Source organism: Mandrillus leucophaeus, unplaced genomic scaffold (assembly GCF_000951045.1).
Source record: "Mandrillus leucophaeus isolate KB7577 unplaced genomic scaffold, Mleu.le_1.0 Scaffold234, whole genome shotgun sequence".
Classification (NCBI taxonomy): Eukaryota; Metazoa; Chordata; class Mammalia; order Primates; family Cercopithecidae; genus Mandrillus; species Mandrillus leucophaeus.
Genome location: NW_012102410.1, coordinates 320549 through 336077, shown reverse-complemented (window position 1 = coordinate 336077; position 15529 = coordinate 320549). Strand labels below are relative to the sequence as shown.

The 15529-nt window shown below is 50.3% G+C and overlaps 1 protein-coding gene across 2 annotated transcripts in view; it reads right to left on the bottom strand.

The window, feature by feature from the left end:
- Positions 1 to 4985: 4985 nt before the first annotated feature.
- Positions 4986 to 15529, bottom strand: part of ELAVL1 (ELAV like RNA binding protein 1) — a 37289-nt gene continuing 26745 nt past the window's right edge. Inside the window, exons 4-7 of one of the 2 annotated variants that reach the window (XM_011982010.1) lie at positions 10188 to 10417; positions 9862 to 9879; positions 8555 to 8574; positions 4986 to 6516 (exon numbers count right to left, since the gene is read on the bottom strand). In XM_011982010.1, coding sequence (XP_011837400.1) covers positions 6192 to 6516; positions 8555 to 8574; positions 9862 to 9879; positions 10188 to 10417 — 593 coding nt within the window. In that variant the 3' untranslated portion in view covers positions 4986 to 6191. The remainder of the gene's footprint in view (positions 6517 to 8554; positions 8575 to 9861; positions 9880 to 10187; positions 10418 to 15529) is intronic. The other variant, XM_011982012.1, reaches the window with a different exon arrangement.

Here is a 15529-nt window from a genome sequence, read left to right as displayed (position 1 = left end):
TGGATCACCTGAGGTCAGGAGTTTGAGACCAGCCTGGCCAACATGGTGAAACCCCATCTCTACTAAAAATACAAAAATTAGCCGGGCATGGTGGCGTGGGCCTGTAATCTCAGTTGTTCGGGTGGCTGAAGCAGGATAATTGCTTGAACCCAGAAGGTGGAGGTTGTAGTGAGCCGAGATTGCCGCAGTGCAGCCTGGGCAACAGAATGAGACTCTGTCTTAAGAGAAAAAAAAAAAAAAAGAAAAGAAAAGAGAGAAAAGATAAAGAAAGAAGAGAAAGAGAAGAAAGAAATGCAGATTCCCAGGCCCGCACCAGACCTGCAGAAGCTGAATCTGCTTTGAAACGATGCTCCCCCATGGGAGGCAGATGCATTCTTAAGTTTGGGAGGTGCAGACACCCAGACCCCTTCTCCTGGGTTCACAGGTTGGGCGGTCAGGAGATCCACTAGCCTGAGCCAGTGGGAGCTGCCCAGAGGCCCCTGGAGCCCCAGCTGTCAGCCCCTGGGCTCTGAACACCTGAGGGACAGCCCTGAGCACTGTCAGGACTCTGGCTGGAGCACAGCCCTGGCCCTTTGGCCCCAGGTGGTGTCAGATAACACGAAGTTTTCCCGGAAGCCGAGGGATCATCTGGAAGAGAAGATGGTGAACGCAGACCCACAAGACGCACAAGCAATAGAGAAACTAGCAACTTGAAAATGGGCTCCGTAAATGCTTTCCGAGAAGCCCGCCCGTGGGACTACGTTAGCTCAACTCTCCGAGTGCTAAGCGCGACCATTCAGTCCTTGGCGGAGTCTTGGTAGCAACTGTCACCATTCCTACTTGATCTCATTTTCCTGAGGATCTGGAGGGGATGGGCAGCGTGGACCCATTTCACAGAGGGTAGAGCGGAGACTCAGAGAGCCAGAGACTTTCCCCCGGGTCGCACGCTGGGGAGTGGTGTCAGAGCCAGGATTTGAACCTGGACTCTCTGACCTTGAGACCCCTAACCATTCCCATCCCAAAGGAGATCAGTCTCACGGAGGGGACACTCAGGACGGTCCCAGGGCTCGGGAGTGACTATGGTTCCACATACAGATGGGGGAAGAGGCTGGATCCCCGGGTCACTGTTCAGGGAGCACTGGTGTGGGAAGCAGACGGAGGGGGGCCATATCCAGGGGCCACTCAGTGGGCCCACTGACCTGTGAACCTGGAGAAGAGGGGCATCTGGGTGGGAGCTGAAGGGCCATGGGTGAGCCAGCACAGGGCACACCCGAACTGGGTGTCCCCTCGTGGGCTCCCGGGGCCTGGCCCAGGCTTACCTTGGAGGGAGGAGGTCCCCATCCCCTAGCACTCTATTACTGGGCTGTGGGCTGCTCACAAGTGACACACCATCACCCCTACACCAGCACATCTCAATGATCCCACTTCATTTATTACCAAAATATCACAGAATTCCAGTCATAGTTAACATACAGCGTTTAACACGAACCTGATACCTGCAGAAAGAACTGAGTATCCGGACAATTGAGTCGTTTGGAACTGTAAGCCACGCCCCAAACCGCATCACTCCGTACTTCAAAAATACGCTTTTTTGAGAGCTTTGGAAACTGAATTAAAATGTCTACACAGCTATGAACAATTGTTTAATAAAACTTTTTCATGTTTCCATTACATGTAAATATATCAATTTGGCATCTCTATAAAAACTCTGAAAATGGTGCAAAAGTTTCATTCTCTTTGAGAAAGCCATTGACAAAAAATATTCACACTTCACTAAAATTTGAAAAATGGTCTTCTTTCAAAGTTTCTTTATTAATCTGAAGTCTTCTGGGTTATCAAAATCTAGGTTTGCTTTTTCCTCCTAAAACACTAAAGAACATTTATTCACAAGGATTAAAAATAAAAATAAAAAGGCAATGGGCTGATGGAAAACCGGTAAGGGCTTTTCTTTCTTTTTTTTTTTTTTCTGAAAATAATTAAAAAAAATTAAAAGTTACATAAGCATCTTCAAAAGAACACAATGGGATTCATTTTGTTGTTGACTTTTGGACACCAGTGTCAGACTTTATTGAAAACAAACCCATGTAAAAACAAAGTTAAAATGAAAAATGGCACCTGAAAAATAAATTATTTTATATAAAACAAATCAATAACTTAAAACACACTAATATACAAAAGGTCTAACCATCTACTGTACAACATGGGAATCGGTTAAGAGAGCCTCCCCTCCCCCAAAGCAAGTCACTGTAAACGGAACATCACATGGTCATGGTCAAAGAGGTGGCCCCCAAACCAACGGAAAAGCCTTCTCTTCTAGTGGAAGAAAAATCCAGTCCTGTCAAAGTCTCCGTTAGCCAATCTTACGTACTGGCGGTGACTTACAAGCGAGAAAAAAAAAAAAAAAAAGCTTTTTTTTAAATGGCCAAGAAAAAAACCTGAATGATGTCACTGAAAGGTAGAAAAATAGGATCCGGCCATTAGAAGTCAGGGGAAATCAAAAGGTTTGGAAACGTGAACCCTGCCTGGGATCCGAGATTCAGATTCTACTGCCATCGTTACATGCCAATTGCCAATGCCACTCAAAAAAAAAGCACTTGTGACTTCAGGGCTGTCTTGGGAAGTTTGGGGACAGGATTCCCTGACCCCCAGAGTCTGCTGAACCCCAGGGGTCTCTGCTAAGGAGCTGCCTCAGGTCCTAGTAGGTGAGGTAGGTCTGGGGAAGATGGGAGGGGATTGAGGTGGAGGGAGGGGTGGAGGGACAGACGATAGAGGCCTCCTGTCAGCTGAATTCTTATTCTCTTTCATCCAACACAGGAAGGCTGCGAAAAGCACATGGAAATAAAACCGGGCTGAATGGGATGTGAAATATAACAGCTGAGTGATGTCAATTTCGATTTTCAAGTCCGATGCCGGACTGGTTAAGTCATGTCTTTTCAATGCCTGGTGGACAAATGGCCTTCGTTTGGAAGCAAACTGGTCAAGGAATTGCCACTAACCGTCTTCGGGTGCTTCTATTTCTCTGATCCAGCAGGGACCCCTGGGCTGCCAGCTCCAAAGGGCCGGCCTTGGCTCCCGACAGCAGCACGATTCAGTCCCTGGAGACTGGGTCTCCAGGACTAAGGCCAAGCGCAGACTCTCAGAGGTTAAGGCAGCTGCCCTTGGCCAGGAAAAGGTTCACCTTCTAGGAGAAGGTGGTGGAACCCACCCAGCACCACCTGCGGGCAGGCCCCTGAGGAAGTCCATGAATTTCAGGATATTCACGCAGGATAGTGGCCAAGGAGAGGACTCAGCACCCGGGAGGGAATCAGTCACAGAGCTGTGACTAGAGGCACAGCCAGCACAGAAAACTGTGGCTTGGCAAATCACACTGAAAACGAAATAATGGCAAAGCCAAGGGGGAACAAGGGAGAATTCATCAGGAAGCAGGTTCACAAATTCGGAGTTGCCTGGGGTCTAACTACCAGAGGAAGTTACACACAGGTCAAAAGGGAATTCAATCAAAGCCTCTTTGGTATTTCCCAAACCAGATTTTTGATAAATGAACATTATCTACTCTGAACACTTTTTCATCGAAATTCCCAAATAAAAGGAGAGCACTCATTTTTGTTAGCTATAAATACGACTCATCTACGTAAAATTTTTAAAGAAATGGTTTCTTTTGAGTTGTGCCTTTTTAAAGAAAAGGGATCTCCCCTTTGCAAACAGGCCTTGGCAAGATGTAATGAACTTTGAGGGCACAGGGCCGGCAACTAGAACCTTGATGGGAACGGAGATTGCTTTTCAGGGGTGACAGTTCAAAAGCTAAATCCTTCCACAAGCTTGCAAGTTAAGACTCCCAAATAAAGGCATTGGAATTTTTTAGCTAGAAGGCTGTTCAAACAGTGGAGACCACGTACAATGAGAATGTTCCTGAACTGAGAAACTTCAGGGAACTCTCAAAGGCTCATACACTTCACAGTTTCTTCTCACCTGTCCCAGCATCAGAACAACTGATAGGATTCAGATAAAAAGGGGCGAGGAAAGAAGCTGAGGTGCTGGCTACAAGCCCGCCATCATTTTCACAGTTGAAGCTTAAGACAGAGTTCTCTGTTGAATGCTAGCTACGGGCATGTATGGCAGTGAGACTCCAAGGGGAGTTTCAGAAGCGGGAATCCAGCCTTCCATCAGAAGGTGTTGGCTCCCACCTTCCATCAGAAGATGCTGGCCTGGGGAAACCTGAAGGGCTTCTTTTTCCAGGAAAACATTCTGGTCCCAGGGTGGAGACTGCTCTCCGGCAACAGAGCAGGGACCCTCTTTTGTGTCGAATCTGGGCAAACGGGCCTCGGTTTTGGCTTTTCCTGAGGATCTGGGATTCTGTGGGAGAAAGGAGGTCCTCTCTGGCACCAGGCCGACTTTTATGAGACGTGGCCTGGGTACAGATGGCAACATCATCAATTTGCAAGGATCGCGCACACAGCTCCTCGGTAAAAGATCAGGGAAAGGGCATCCTCAGTTGTCCAGGGGCCTCTAGAGACGCTGACCTGCTCTGGGGACGGTGGTGCCTGCCTATTGCTCCATTTCCCACTTCAATAAATAAATAAATAAATAGATCGGTATAAATAAACAGATAAATACAGCCGTCATCTCATGAGAGCAATAACTAAAAAACAGCCTACGGTCACGTTTTAGTCTCACGTCAAGGTTAAAAACTGCTGGTACTAAGTTATCCTGTTTGTGATTCTCTCTGTATACTAGTTATTTATAAATGCCAGATCCCAGTGCTGAGGAGTTTTGGGCGATCTGGCCCTGCCTATTTCACAGGCTTTCTCTTTCACCCTTCCTTCGGGCTCCCGGTTTAAAAGCCACCAGCCTGTAACTGCACATTCCTGCGTCACATATTCAGAAATGCTTTTGCTTGAGGCAAGTATTGGTTTCTTAAGATCTTACGACTCCTCCCTGAATGCTGGGCCGCCTGCACCTTCCCTAGCCAAAAAGAAAGAAAAGGTAAAATAAAAAACAAAACAAAATTCGAGCAAAACAAAATCAAATTTAATGGTCTTAAATGCAAAAGTAAAAACAAACAAAAAACACAAAAAAGCAAAAGAAAATTAACAGAACAGAACAACCCAAAATGTCAAGGCAGTTATGAAGAGAACTTTGAGGGTTAATCTTTAAAACTACAAATCAAAGGTTTTGGTTAATAGATAACTGGCAAGAAGTAAGTACTTTTCTGCTGAGTGTTCATACAAAAGCAAAATTCCAAAACAAAATGCGACTAAAATAGAAAAAGGTCTAAGCGCTCACGAGAAGGGATGCGAGAAATACAATGCTCAAATGTTTCTGTGTTATTAAAAAACAGAGCCATCTTACGCCTCCAAGCTATGTTAAATGCTCTGGAAAACGGGAGAAATTATCGTGGAACAACAGTATCCAATGTGTGGGGCGCTGTGCATGCAATGTGTGGACAGAAACTCGGGGCGTCAGAGTAGCAACACATCTTCAGGCGTGCCTGGAGCTTAGATCTAACTCTGGAATATACTGGAGTTTCCCTGAAACTCTTTGGTCCATTCCCATTGGTGCCTGGGCTTACGAAACACGTTTGTGTCCTTCTCTGGAGGGCCCGCCCGGCATGCGGCCCCCGGCCCCAGTGGTGGCCCACGCTGGACGGGCCCACCGCCATTCCCAGGACCACTTGGCAGAGCCCGGGACTGAGTGAGCAGGAGGTGGCAATGGGACCTGCCTGGAAAAGGAACTTCCTGTCAACCAAAGCATACATCGCTTACAATGTTGAAGCGGTTGAGAAAACGCACACTCAGCATCTGTCTAACATCTTTAGATTAAAAACTAAAACTAAAAGGTGATTTTTTTTGCTACCCAGTCTGTGGAGACATTGAATGAAACGCGTGTTAGACAGTCTTAGAGGTTAAAGCATGCTTCAGGTTCACCACCATCCAGAGGGACTGGTTAGTCAATGCAGTTCTACTTAGATTTCTGTTTAATATATATCTTAAAGGAAATAACTTACGAAACTTAAGATTGGTCTAACATTGTGGGATTTCAAACATTTGAACATGTCGGTTGCATCCCAGAGTATAAAAACCTTCTCACTTCTCATTCAGACAAAGACAAACACTTGTGAAAATTGGCGCAAAATGAGTTGTACACTAACAAGAAAAGTTTCAACTCCTTCACTCTTAATTATCTATTCCGTACAAAAAAAAAGCATGAGCGAGTTATTTGTGGGACTTGTTGGTTTTGAAGGAAACCTGTAAGATCTTGTCCCCCAGGCGGTAGCCGTTCAGGCTGGCTATGGCCATCGCGGCTTCTTCATAGTTTGTCATGGTCACAAAGCCAAACCCTTTGCACTTGTTGGTGTTGAAGTCGCGGATCACTTTCACATTGGTGACGGCGCCAAAGGGCCCAAACATCTGCCAGAGGATCCCCTCGTCGGCGTCCTGCCCCAGGTTGTAGATGAAAATGCACCAGCCGGAGGAGGCGTTTCCGGGCACGTTGACGCCAGAGAGCCCGCTCATGTGATCGACGCCCATGGGGGAGAACCTGGCAGACAGAGAGCAAGCGTCAGGCCACGGTCAGCGCAGGCGGCCTGGTGATGGGGCAAGGCCTGGACACATGCTGACCATGGCCACTGGGCCCCATCCCGCTCTGCGCAGCCACGAGGTGCTCACAGTCGAGACACCTGCATGGGTTAAAACCATGACATTGTTTTAAACTGGGAGGAATTAAATACGGTAATGGAGGGGCAGGACCCTGTTCTATAGGGAGCTGACTCTGAGGGGCTGGTTGGTGACCTCCACTCCTCCCACTGTGTATGTGGGGGTTTCTGTTTAGGGGTTCCTGCAGTTCCCCACATTTTAGATGATGGGTGCTTCTCCGGGTCCTCCATTGAGGGTAGAAACGCTCTGCAGGCGCGGACAGCCTCAGCTCTCCCTGGAGGAAACTCTCCTCGTACTGTGGGGTACGTGCAGGGGCTGAACTCCTTTTTCCAGATTTCGCACCTTCCCCTCATCATGACCCACCCCCAAGGGTTCATAGCCCAGTGGTCTTTGGTTAGAGCATGCCTTTGCCAGGGCCACTGTAGGGCCCAAGAATTCCTTCCCACGCACCAGGCAACCAACCTTCTGTGGCTGCAGTTCAACATCCCACGAGGGCCAGGGGCCAAACCACTGAGGGCTGAGAACTCAAGGGACAGGGAAGGGCCCTGGGACACCAGCAACTGCAGGCTCACCAAACTTGACCACACACGTGGGGCTCTTTCCACAGTGATACTTTTATTTACATAAAAAAAAAAAAGCCTTTCTGGGCCAGGCGTGGTAGCTCAAGCCCGGAATCCCAGGACTTTCAGAGGCCAAGGTGGGAGGATCACTGGAGGCCAGGAGTTTGAGACCAGCCTGGGCAACACAGAGAGACCCCATCTCTAGGAAAAAAACAAACAAAAACCTCATCAAACTAAAACCAAACTAAACGAAAATAAAGCCTTCTGAAAACGTACAGATGCCGTAATAAGGATTAAGGTAGATGACAAAACAGTTCCTAAAGCCATGCTTCCCTCTGGAACTTTCTCAAATTAAAAAAGTAAAAGTCTGAGGGTCAGTTTGGGAATATCTGAGTACCGTATATCTGTGAAGACAGCATCTGTGAAGCCGCACGATGCATGCAGAGAAGGATTTCCTGCTCCAAAATAAAACTGGGCTTCAGGCTATGGCCCTATCAGCTAAGGTAAGTGAGTGCCTTCAAGTGCCATTAAACAGATTCACCCTCTCAACAGACACAAGAGGACACCAGCTCCCACGGGGCAGCTCACTAGCCCAAGGGTGATTTTTTCTTTTTTTTGAGACAGGGTCTCACTATGTTGTCCAGTATGGTCTCAAACTCTTAGGCTCAAGTGATCCTTCTGCCTCCTGAGTAGCTGGGACCACAGGTGTGTGCCACCACACTGGGCTAATTTTTACATTTTTTGTAGAGACAGGGTCTATGTTGTCCAGACTGGTCCCAAATTCCTGGGCTCCAGTGATCCTCCTGCTTCGGCCTCCCAAAGTGTTGGGATTACAGGCGTGGGTCAGCGCGCCCAGCCTTCTTAAGAATTACTCTTGTTGGTAGTTTTTCTCCTGCTGATTTCTCTGGTCTTGACAGTCATAAATCTCTCTTTTCCTCCAACCCAATTCTCCGGGGTTTTCTGGACGTGATAGGGACTGACGGCAAACTCCCTGCAGTCTGGGTCTTTCTTCCTCCTCTTCTCTCAGCCTCCTGAGCAGATCTTTCCCTCTAGACTCTCCCGCCCTCCCCACTTCCTTCCATAACTTTGTCTTGGTGGTTGCCCTGCCACTCACTTTCCTGCTCGACCAGAAATGTCCACTCCTCTGGTTTCCCCTTTCTTTTCCCGTCCTCATTACCGGGACCAGAGTCCCATGTCTCCTCCTCCAACCTTCCCTGTCTTCCTTCCAGGCGAAGGAGCAGTTCACCCAACGCCACTGCCCATATAGCCCGCCCCGTCAAGAGCAGTGCCAACTGTATGGTGGGATTCCTACAGCTGGATTTTAAAATTCAGTTCCATTCTGTCCAGAGAAGCTTCTCCAGCCTTGTCTTCAACCCAGAAACCTCAAGGCAGGCAGGCCAGCTTTGGAATTTGAGCCAGGCGGAGAATGCTGGGTAACACAGCCATGAGAATAACACCTCTCACAGCAGCATGTGTGGCAGTGGGCAGTGCCCACCCAGCCTCACTGTTAAAACAACGATGGGGCCGGGCTCACACCTATAATCCCAGTACATTGGGAGGCTGAGATAGGAGGATCACTTGAGGCTAGGAGTTTAAGACCAGCCTGGGCAACATAGTGAGACTCCATCTCAACAAAAAATAAAAACATTAAAAATTTAAAAATGGGATATCTGTCCTTGTCATACCTGAGATAAGCCCTCGATGTCATTCCTTGAGGAACGAAACAAAACAGCCCTGACACTGAGACCTCTGCTGTTTCTGAGGCAACAGCACACCAGATCCTGGAGTCCAAGGCCCTGACTCTTATCACCTCTATCCCACTTCATCCTGGCAGCCAGACCCATTTTCAGGATGGAAAGACTAAGGAATCCGGGAAAACTGCTCCCATCTAGGACAGGGCTCATAAACAGAATGCATACTGATAACATTCACCAATACAAATGACTGCACAAGGCGGGTGTATGAAGAAAGTTTGCCTTAGGGCTGCTGATCATGTCTAGGAACTCTGGAAGATCTGCTCTCACCCGACTATACCTAAGGCAGCATCTTTCCTCCCACAGATATGAGACGTTCATTATTCATTTACTTTTTAGAGACAGGGTCTCACTCTGTCACCCAGGCTGCAGTACAGTGGTGCAATCATAGTTCACTGCAGCCTCCACTTCCTGGGTTCAAGCGATCCTCCCGCCGTGGCTTCCTGAGTAGTTGGGACTAAAGGCCAGCACCACCACGCCGTTTTTTCATTACTTTTTGTAGGAACGGGGGTCTCACTTTGCTGCCCAGGCTGCTCAAACTCAGGGCTTCAAGTAATCCTCCTACCTCGGCCTCCTGATAGCTGAGATTACTGGTGTGTGCTCCCCAACACTGGGCATGAAACCATCTTTAAAGCTCGCTGCTCCGTTCTCCTGTTACTAGGAACTGCGTGTTGAAGCTCTAAGCGCTCACACTCATAGCAACTGGTGGGGACTGGTGCCGTCTTTTTTTAAAAAAAAAAAAAAAAGGTTCTGGCTCTGTGGCCCAGGAGTACAGTGGTATGATCACAACTCACTGCAGCCTCAACCTCCTGGGCTAAAGCAATCCTCCCACTTCAGCTTCCTGAGTTGCTGCAACTACAGGAGCGCACCACCATGCCTGGCCAGTTTTGTATTTTTTGTAGAGATGGGTCTCACAATATTGCCCAGGTTGGTCTTGAACTCCTGGGCTCAATCGATCTTCCTCTCTTGGCCACCCAAGGTGCTAGGATTACAGGGATGAGCCACTGTGTCTAGCCTGGAGTCACTGTTTTGATTCCCATGAAAGACAACGCCCCATCGGAAGTAAACGGCTTTCCTACAGACACCTTTCTGATGAAATTGTGATGTGGAGCTGCAGAATGATTCTGAAATGTGCTCTCTGGCAGGATCAGTCGAGCGTCCCCGTGGTTTCTATTCTGTGGCTGTGCCATCGCCCACCAGCGGGGCTACGTATGGCTTTCAGGAGTGCGCACCCTCCCGACCCACCTGAATCTCTGCGCCTGGTGGTGAACGGGGCCTCCAAACCGTCGCGCTGGCGAGTGGTACAGCTGCGAGAGGAGTGCCACGTTTTTGTTCTGGTTGGGGTTGGCTGCAAACTTCACTGTGATGGGCTCAGAGGAACCTGGGGGTTTATGACCATTGAAACTGGTAATTGCCTCTTCTGCCTCCGACCGTTTGTCAAACCGGATAAACGCAACCCCTCTGGACAAACCTTTTTAACAAACCAACAAAAACGGAGTTAGGGGGAAAAATGCTAGGACTTTCAAAACTGAAAAGCAAAAGTCAGGTCAGTCTACTGTGGGCCAGGCTGGAAGTCTGGTTAAGGAAATAAACAAAAATTAACCTAAAAGTGAAAACAAATGGATGGAGTAAAGAAAACCAATGACTAACAGAAGATTAAAACTTCAGACTTTCTTCCCGGCTGAAGCCACGACTCCACGGTGTCAGCGCCCAAAGATATTTTGGTGACAGACATCCCCAATAGACACCCAAGCCTCTTATTTGGAAGAAAGCAACATTAGGAAACAGCATATCCACTGTCACTATTTAGCTGCCAGATACCCACTACAGAGTGGGTGTGTGGGGTTGGTGGGTAACAGGGTCGGGGTGGTGACTGCGTCTGAGAGTTCCTCCCTGGGCTCTGGGGCCCACTGTGACAGCAGGCCTCGTGGCCGAGCCTCCTGCCAAGGTGCCCAGCTCAGCCTGCATGCCCTCTCCTTCATGCCAGGAGGGAGTGGGATCCTGTGGCTGCCCCCTGCCAGCTCTGTGCTGCTGCCGTCACCTCACTCCTGTCTTGGGATACTCCACTCTAAGGTCCTGCACCCTCCCGTGGGCCCCAAATTGCCGTCAGAATCAAATGAGGCCAGAACACTGCCCAGGCTCACACAGCAGAGCTGAACCTATCCACAGGCTCGCCAGGCAGGCCTGGGGTCCCTGTGTGGGAAAGGCCAGGGCCCCAGCAGCCAAGCCCAGAGGGCACCTTCTCTTGCTACCTCAACTGAGCCACCCAAGGGCCAGTCCCGGGTTCTAGGCTGAACCCAATCCCTGGACGGGCCAGCGTGAGACCTGAGGCCAGTCCTACTGTGGGTAGCATTGGTGTGAGACGCTGAGCAAGGCGGGTGGAAGGAGAGCGTGGCTGTCCTCCACCCCTGCCCGTCCATACGCTAGGCCCGGGAGGGAAACATGAGTAGCCCGTCCCTTGAGGAACCTGGGGAGCGGGCTGGGAACTGGATGAGGGGATGGGGGTGAGGGCACACTGAGCAGCGGACTAGCTCCTTCTCTTGGAGCGAGGACACGATGGGGTCAGGGGAAGGCCTGGGGATCGGAGACGTGACAGCTGAGGGCCAGTCTGAGAGTGATGTTACTAGGTGGGAGTCGTGGGTGTGTCCCAGTAGGAGAGGCGGCCGCAGACAACCCAACCCAAACACCCTACTTCTCAAGACTTTTAGTCAAGCCAGGCCAAGGCTCGTGCCTGTGGTCTCAGCTACTCCAGAGGCTAAGGCAAGAGAATCGTCTGAGGCCAGGAGTTCAAGACCAGCCTGGACAACATAGTAAGATCTCATCTCTTAAGGAAAAAGAAAGACTTCCAGTCAAAGGGTGTCTTAAGTCAGGTTTCTTCTCCAGGCAAAGGCCTCTGGCACATAGTAATGAACAATGACCAAAGTCAGGCAGCCTGGAGCCATGCTTGACCTGTCCAGCAGGCACCCAACTGTCCCCATGTCCTGTCTCCACGTCTCTTCCGGCACCTTACTCCACCACTTCCCAGAGGGTCCCACCAGCTGCCCCACAATCGCGACACTGCAGGTCCCACGTGAGCACACAGACAGCAGCCTTAGTAAGGTCAGACCTAGCGCTACACACATGTGCCAGGAATATTCTGGGGCTCAAGCTCATTTCTGAGCTGCTGCTCAGAAAGAACACCTGAAAACATAACCCTGACAGATGCTGTTTTCTTTGACTCTCTCACGACACGAATGACAGCTTAGTCAGTCCTGGAAACCTAAATGAAAATCTAACTTTAGGCAAATACGACTGAGAGCTGACGCTGGCCGCCTCGTAGAGAAGCTGGCTCCAAGCAGATGGCTTCATTCTGTTTCTAAAGACTTTGCGGCACAGCGGAGAGAAGGCATGCGTGCAAGTGTGGGCTCCTCTGGTGTTGCCAAGTGGCTTTCAAATGCAAACTGCCTGAGTGAAACGAAGAAAACTCAAGTAAGCGGGGCAGGAGCGATGCTGTTTAACACAGGGGGATATCAATTCACTCAATTATGTAATGGATGTATACTTTCTGAAGATGGCTCTGCATTTTTTTTTTTTGTCTTCCCCTAGTGTTTTTTATTTTTAATTTGTCTTTAAGATGGAGTCTCACTCTGTCACCCAGGCTGGAGTACAATGGCACGATCTCAGTTCACTGCAACCCCCACCTCCCTGGTTCAAGTGATTCTCCTGCCTCAGCCTCCCAAGTAGGTGGAACTCCAGGCGCCTGCCATCATGCCCGGCTAATTTTTATTTTATTTTATTTTACTTTATTTATTTATTCGAGATGGAGTTTCACTCTTTTTGCCCAGGGTGGAGTGCAATAGTGCAATCTTGGCTCACTGCAACCTCCGTCTCCCAGATTCAAGTGATTCTCCTGCCTCAGCCTCCCAAGTAGGTGGAACTCCAGGCGCCTGCCATCATGCCCGGCTAATTTTTATTTTATTTTATTTTACTTTATTTATTTATTCGAGATGGAGTTTCACTCTTTTTGCCCAGGGTGGAGTGCAATAGTGCAATCTTGGCTCACTGCAACCTCCGTCTCCCAGATTCAAGTGATTCTCCTGCCTCAGCCTCCCCAATAGCTGGGATTACAGGTGCCTGCCACCAAGCCTGGCTAATTTTTGTATTTTTAGTAGAGACAGGGTTTCACCATGTTGGCCAGGATGGTCTTGACCTCTCGACCTCGTGATCCACATGCCTCGGCCTCCCAAAGTGCTGGGATTACAGGCGTGAGCCACTGTGCCTGGCCTATTTTTAGTAGAAATGGAGTTTTGCCATGTTGGCCAGGCTGGTCTCGAACTGCTGACCTCAGGAGATCCACCCGCCTTGGCCTCCCAAAGTGCTGGGATTACAGGCGTGAGCCACCGCGCCCAGCCCCCTTGTGTTTTTTAGAATTTAACAGCAGAGTCCAAGAAACAGCATAATCTCCAGATGAATACACTATAAAGTTCACAAGCAAAGGAATAAAAAAAAATTAAGCTGTTTCAGCTCAAGATGGGATTTTTTTTCTCTTTTTTTAAAAAAGAGTTGGGGTCTCGCTATGTTGGCCAGGCTGTTCTGAACTTCTGGGCTCAAGCAATCCTCCCACCTCGGCCTCCCAAAGTATTAGGATTACAGGTGTGAGCCACCGCGCCCAGCCATCCTCGTCTATTTAACACTGAAAAGCCCATCGCAGGAAGGCAAACTCCACACAGGCTGGTTTGCCACACACTTCTCTTCCCTGCTGTCCGCCTTGCGCCTCATGAGGTCCCAGGAACAGGCACCCTCTGTCCCCAGCAGAGGGAGCCATAGCCCTGGGATGGGAGCCTCACCTTCCCACCAATTCTGCACCCTGGGGTGGGAAGCAGAGCCAGGGAGACCCTCCTGGCTCCCTTCTCTGCCTCCTTCACCCCTCTACAAAGATGCCAAAGGTTGCTTATGCCACCTTGAGGTTCACAGCTGACCTGGCAGGCGATACTGAGGTGCCCCCAACACCCTGGGAGACACTACCTTGCAGAGGGAAAGGAAGCAATGCCCCCAACAGCTGTGTGCAGAGGTGAGTTCCCCCTGCCTGTGGCCTGTGTGTGCCTGAGAGACTAGGGAAGGCCCCGGGAGAGTTGGGTGGCTGGAGGCATGCTCTCAGGCACTGGGGGCTCCAAGTGGAGTGTAGGCTCCCATCATCAGGACCATACTGGACAGAGAGAGGCCGAGGCAAAGCTGTGCATGTGGGGTCTAGAGGAGGAGGAGAGTGGACTGTGGGCCGGCGAGGTCAGCTTCCCCAGCCCCGGGCCCTGCGCAGCCAGTTCAGATGCCATAATGCAAAGTGGGGGACAAGGAACCCACACACTGGCCCACCGACAGGATCGTTCTTTCAGCTAGCACTTGAAAGTAAGTGAGGGGACTTCAGGAACCACAGGAGATTCTTCTGGTACAAATCAGGGGAGTTTACACCAAGTAACTGGCATCCCCCGACCCTCTCCCCAGAGCGAAGACAGAATAGAGGCGGCTGTGCGAGTGAGCCCCGTCCTTCGGCACTGCTGGGTGCCAGGGCACGAGTCTGTGCTAGGCTACAGGCAGCCCCCAGAGCCCCCGTGAAGTGCACAGAGGCCCTTCCCCTCCTCGGGCCCCAGCGGGACGGAAGGCCGGCAACAGCAGGGCCGGTGCGTGCCAGGTGGGGTTCCCACAGCCGGCCAGGAGGGAGAGAGACTGATAAGGCCGCCCACCCCAAAGCACGCAGCTCAGGGGACGCAGGACGATGTGCATGCCCCTCCAGCCTGCAGGCCAGGAAGGCCCCACCTGTGTGCACATGAAAGGCAAGGCTCTGGGCTGTTGGGGGAGTGCTGCTGTTCTCTCGAAAAGAGGTCACCTCAGAGCACGACTTCCTGTGGCCCGACTACTCGGTGTTATTTCCTGTCTCTTATACACATCTAGATGTGTATAAGAGACAGGAGGTCACCTCAGAGCACGACTTCCTGTGGCCCGACTACTCGGTGTTATTTCAACATCACAGCCAAGGTGGGCACAGTCTGTGTGGGAGGAATATGAAAACCACCCATATAACGAACGCACAGGCCTCACTGGGCTTGGGGAGCGGACTCTTCCCTCCTGGTTGGTCAGCACACTCCTGCTCCCGCCCCAAACAGAGCTGAGCGATTCTAAATCCCCTCAGGGTGGCCCGTGCTCCCCATGCCCCAGGCGGGGCCACGTGCAGGGCTTGGCAAAGGATGTGGTGGTGCACTAGTTCCTAGCCTAGCGCGGCAGGCGGGCCGGGAAGTGGGGCCGGAGCACAGCCGTGGATGTGCACATGTCCCCTGCTCATCTCTGCCTGATGGCGTCACACAAAGCCCCGTGCCCATGTCCAATGGCAAGACAGCATGGAAGGGCCAGCAAAGTGGCCAGGACTGCCTGCCCATTAGAGGAATTCACTGCCATGTGCTCTGTGCATTTAAGATGTGCTCCCCAGAGAAGGGCATCCAAATTCTGGGGATTTGGGCCATCAGACTACTGCACCCCAAAGGCCTGCAATGAAATTCACAGTGGACAAATGTGTAGCAGCCTTTTTTTTTTTTTTTTTTTTTAAAAAAGAAAC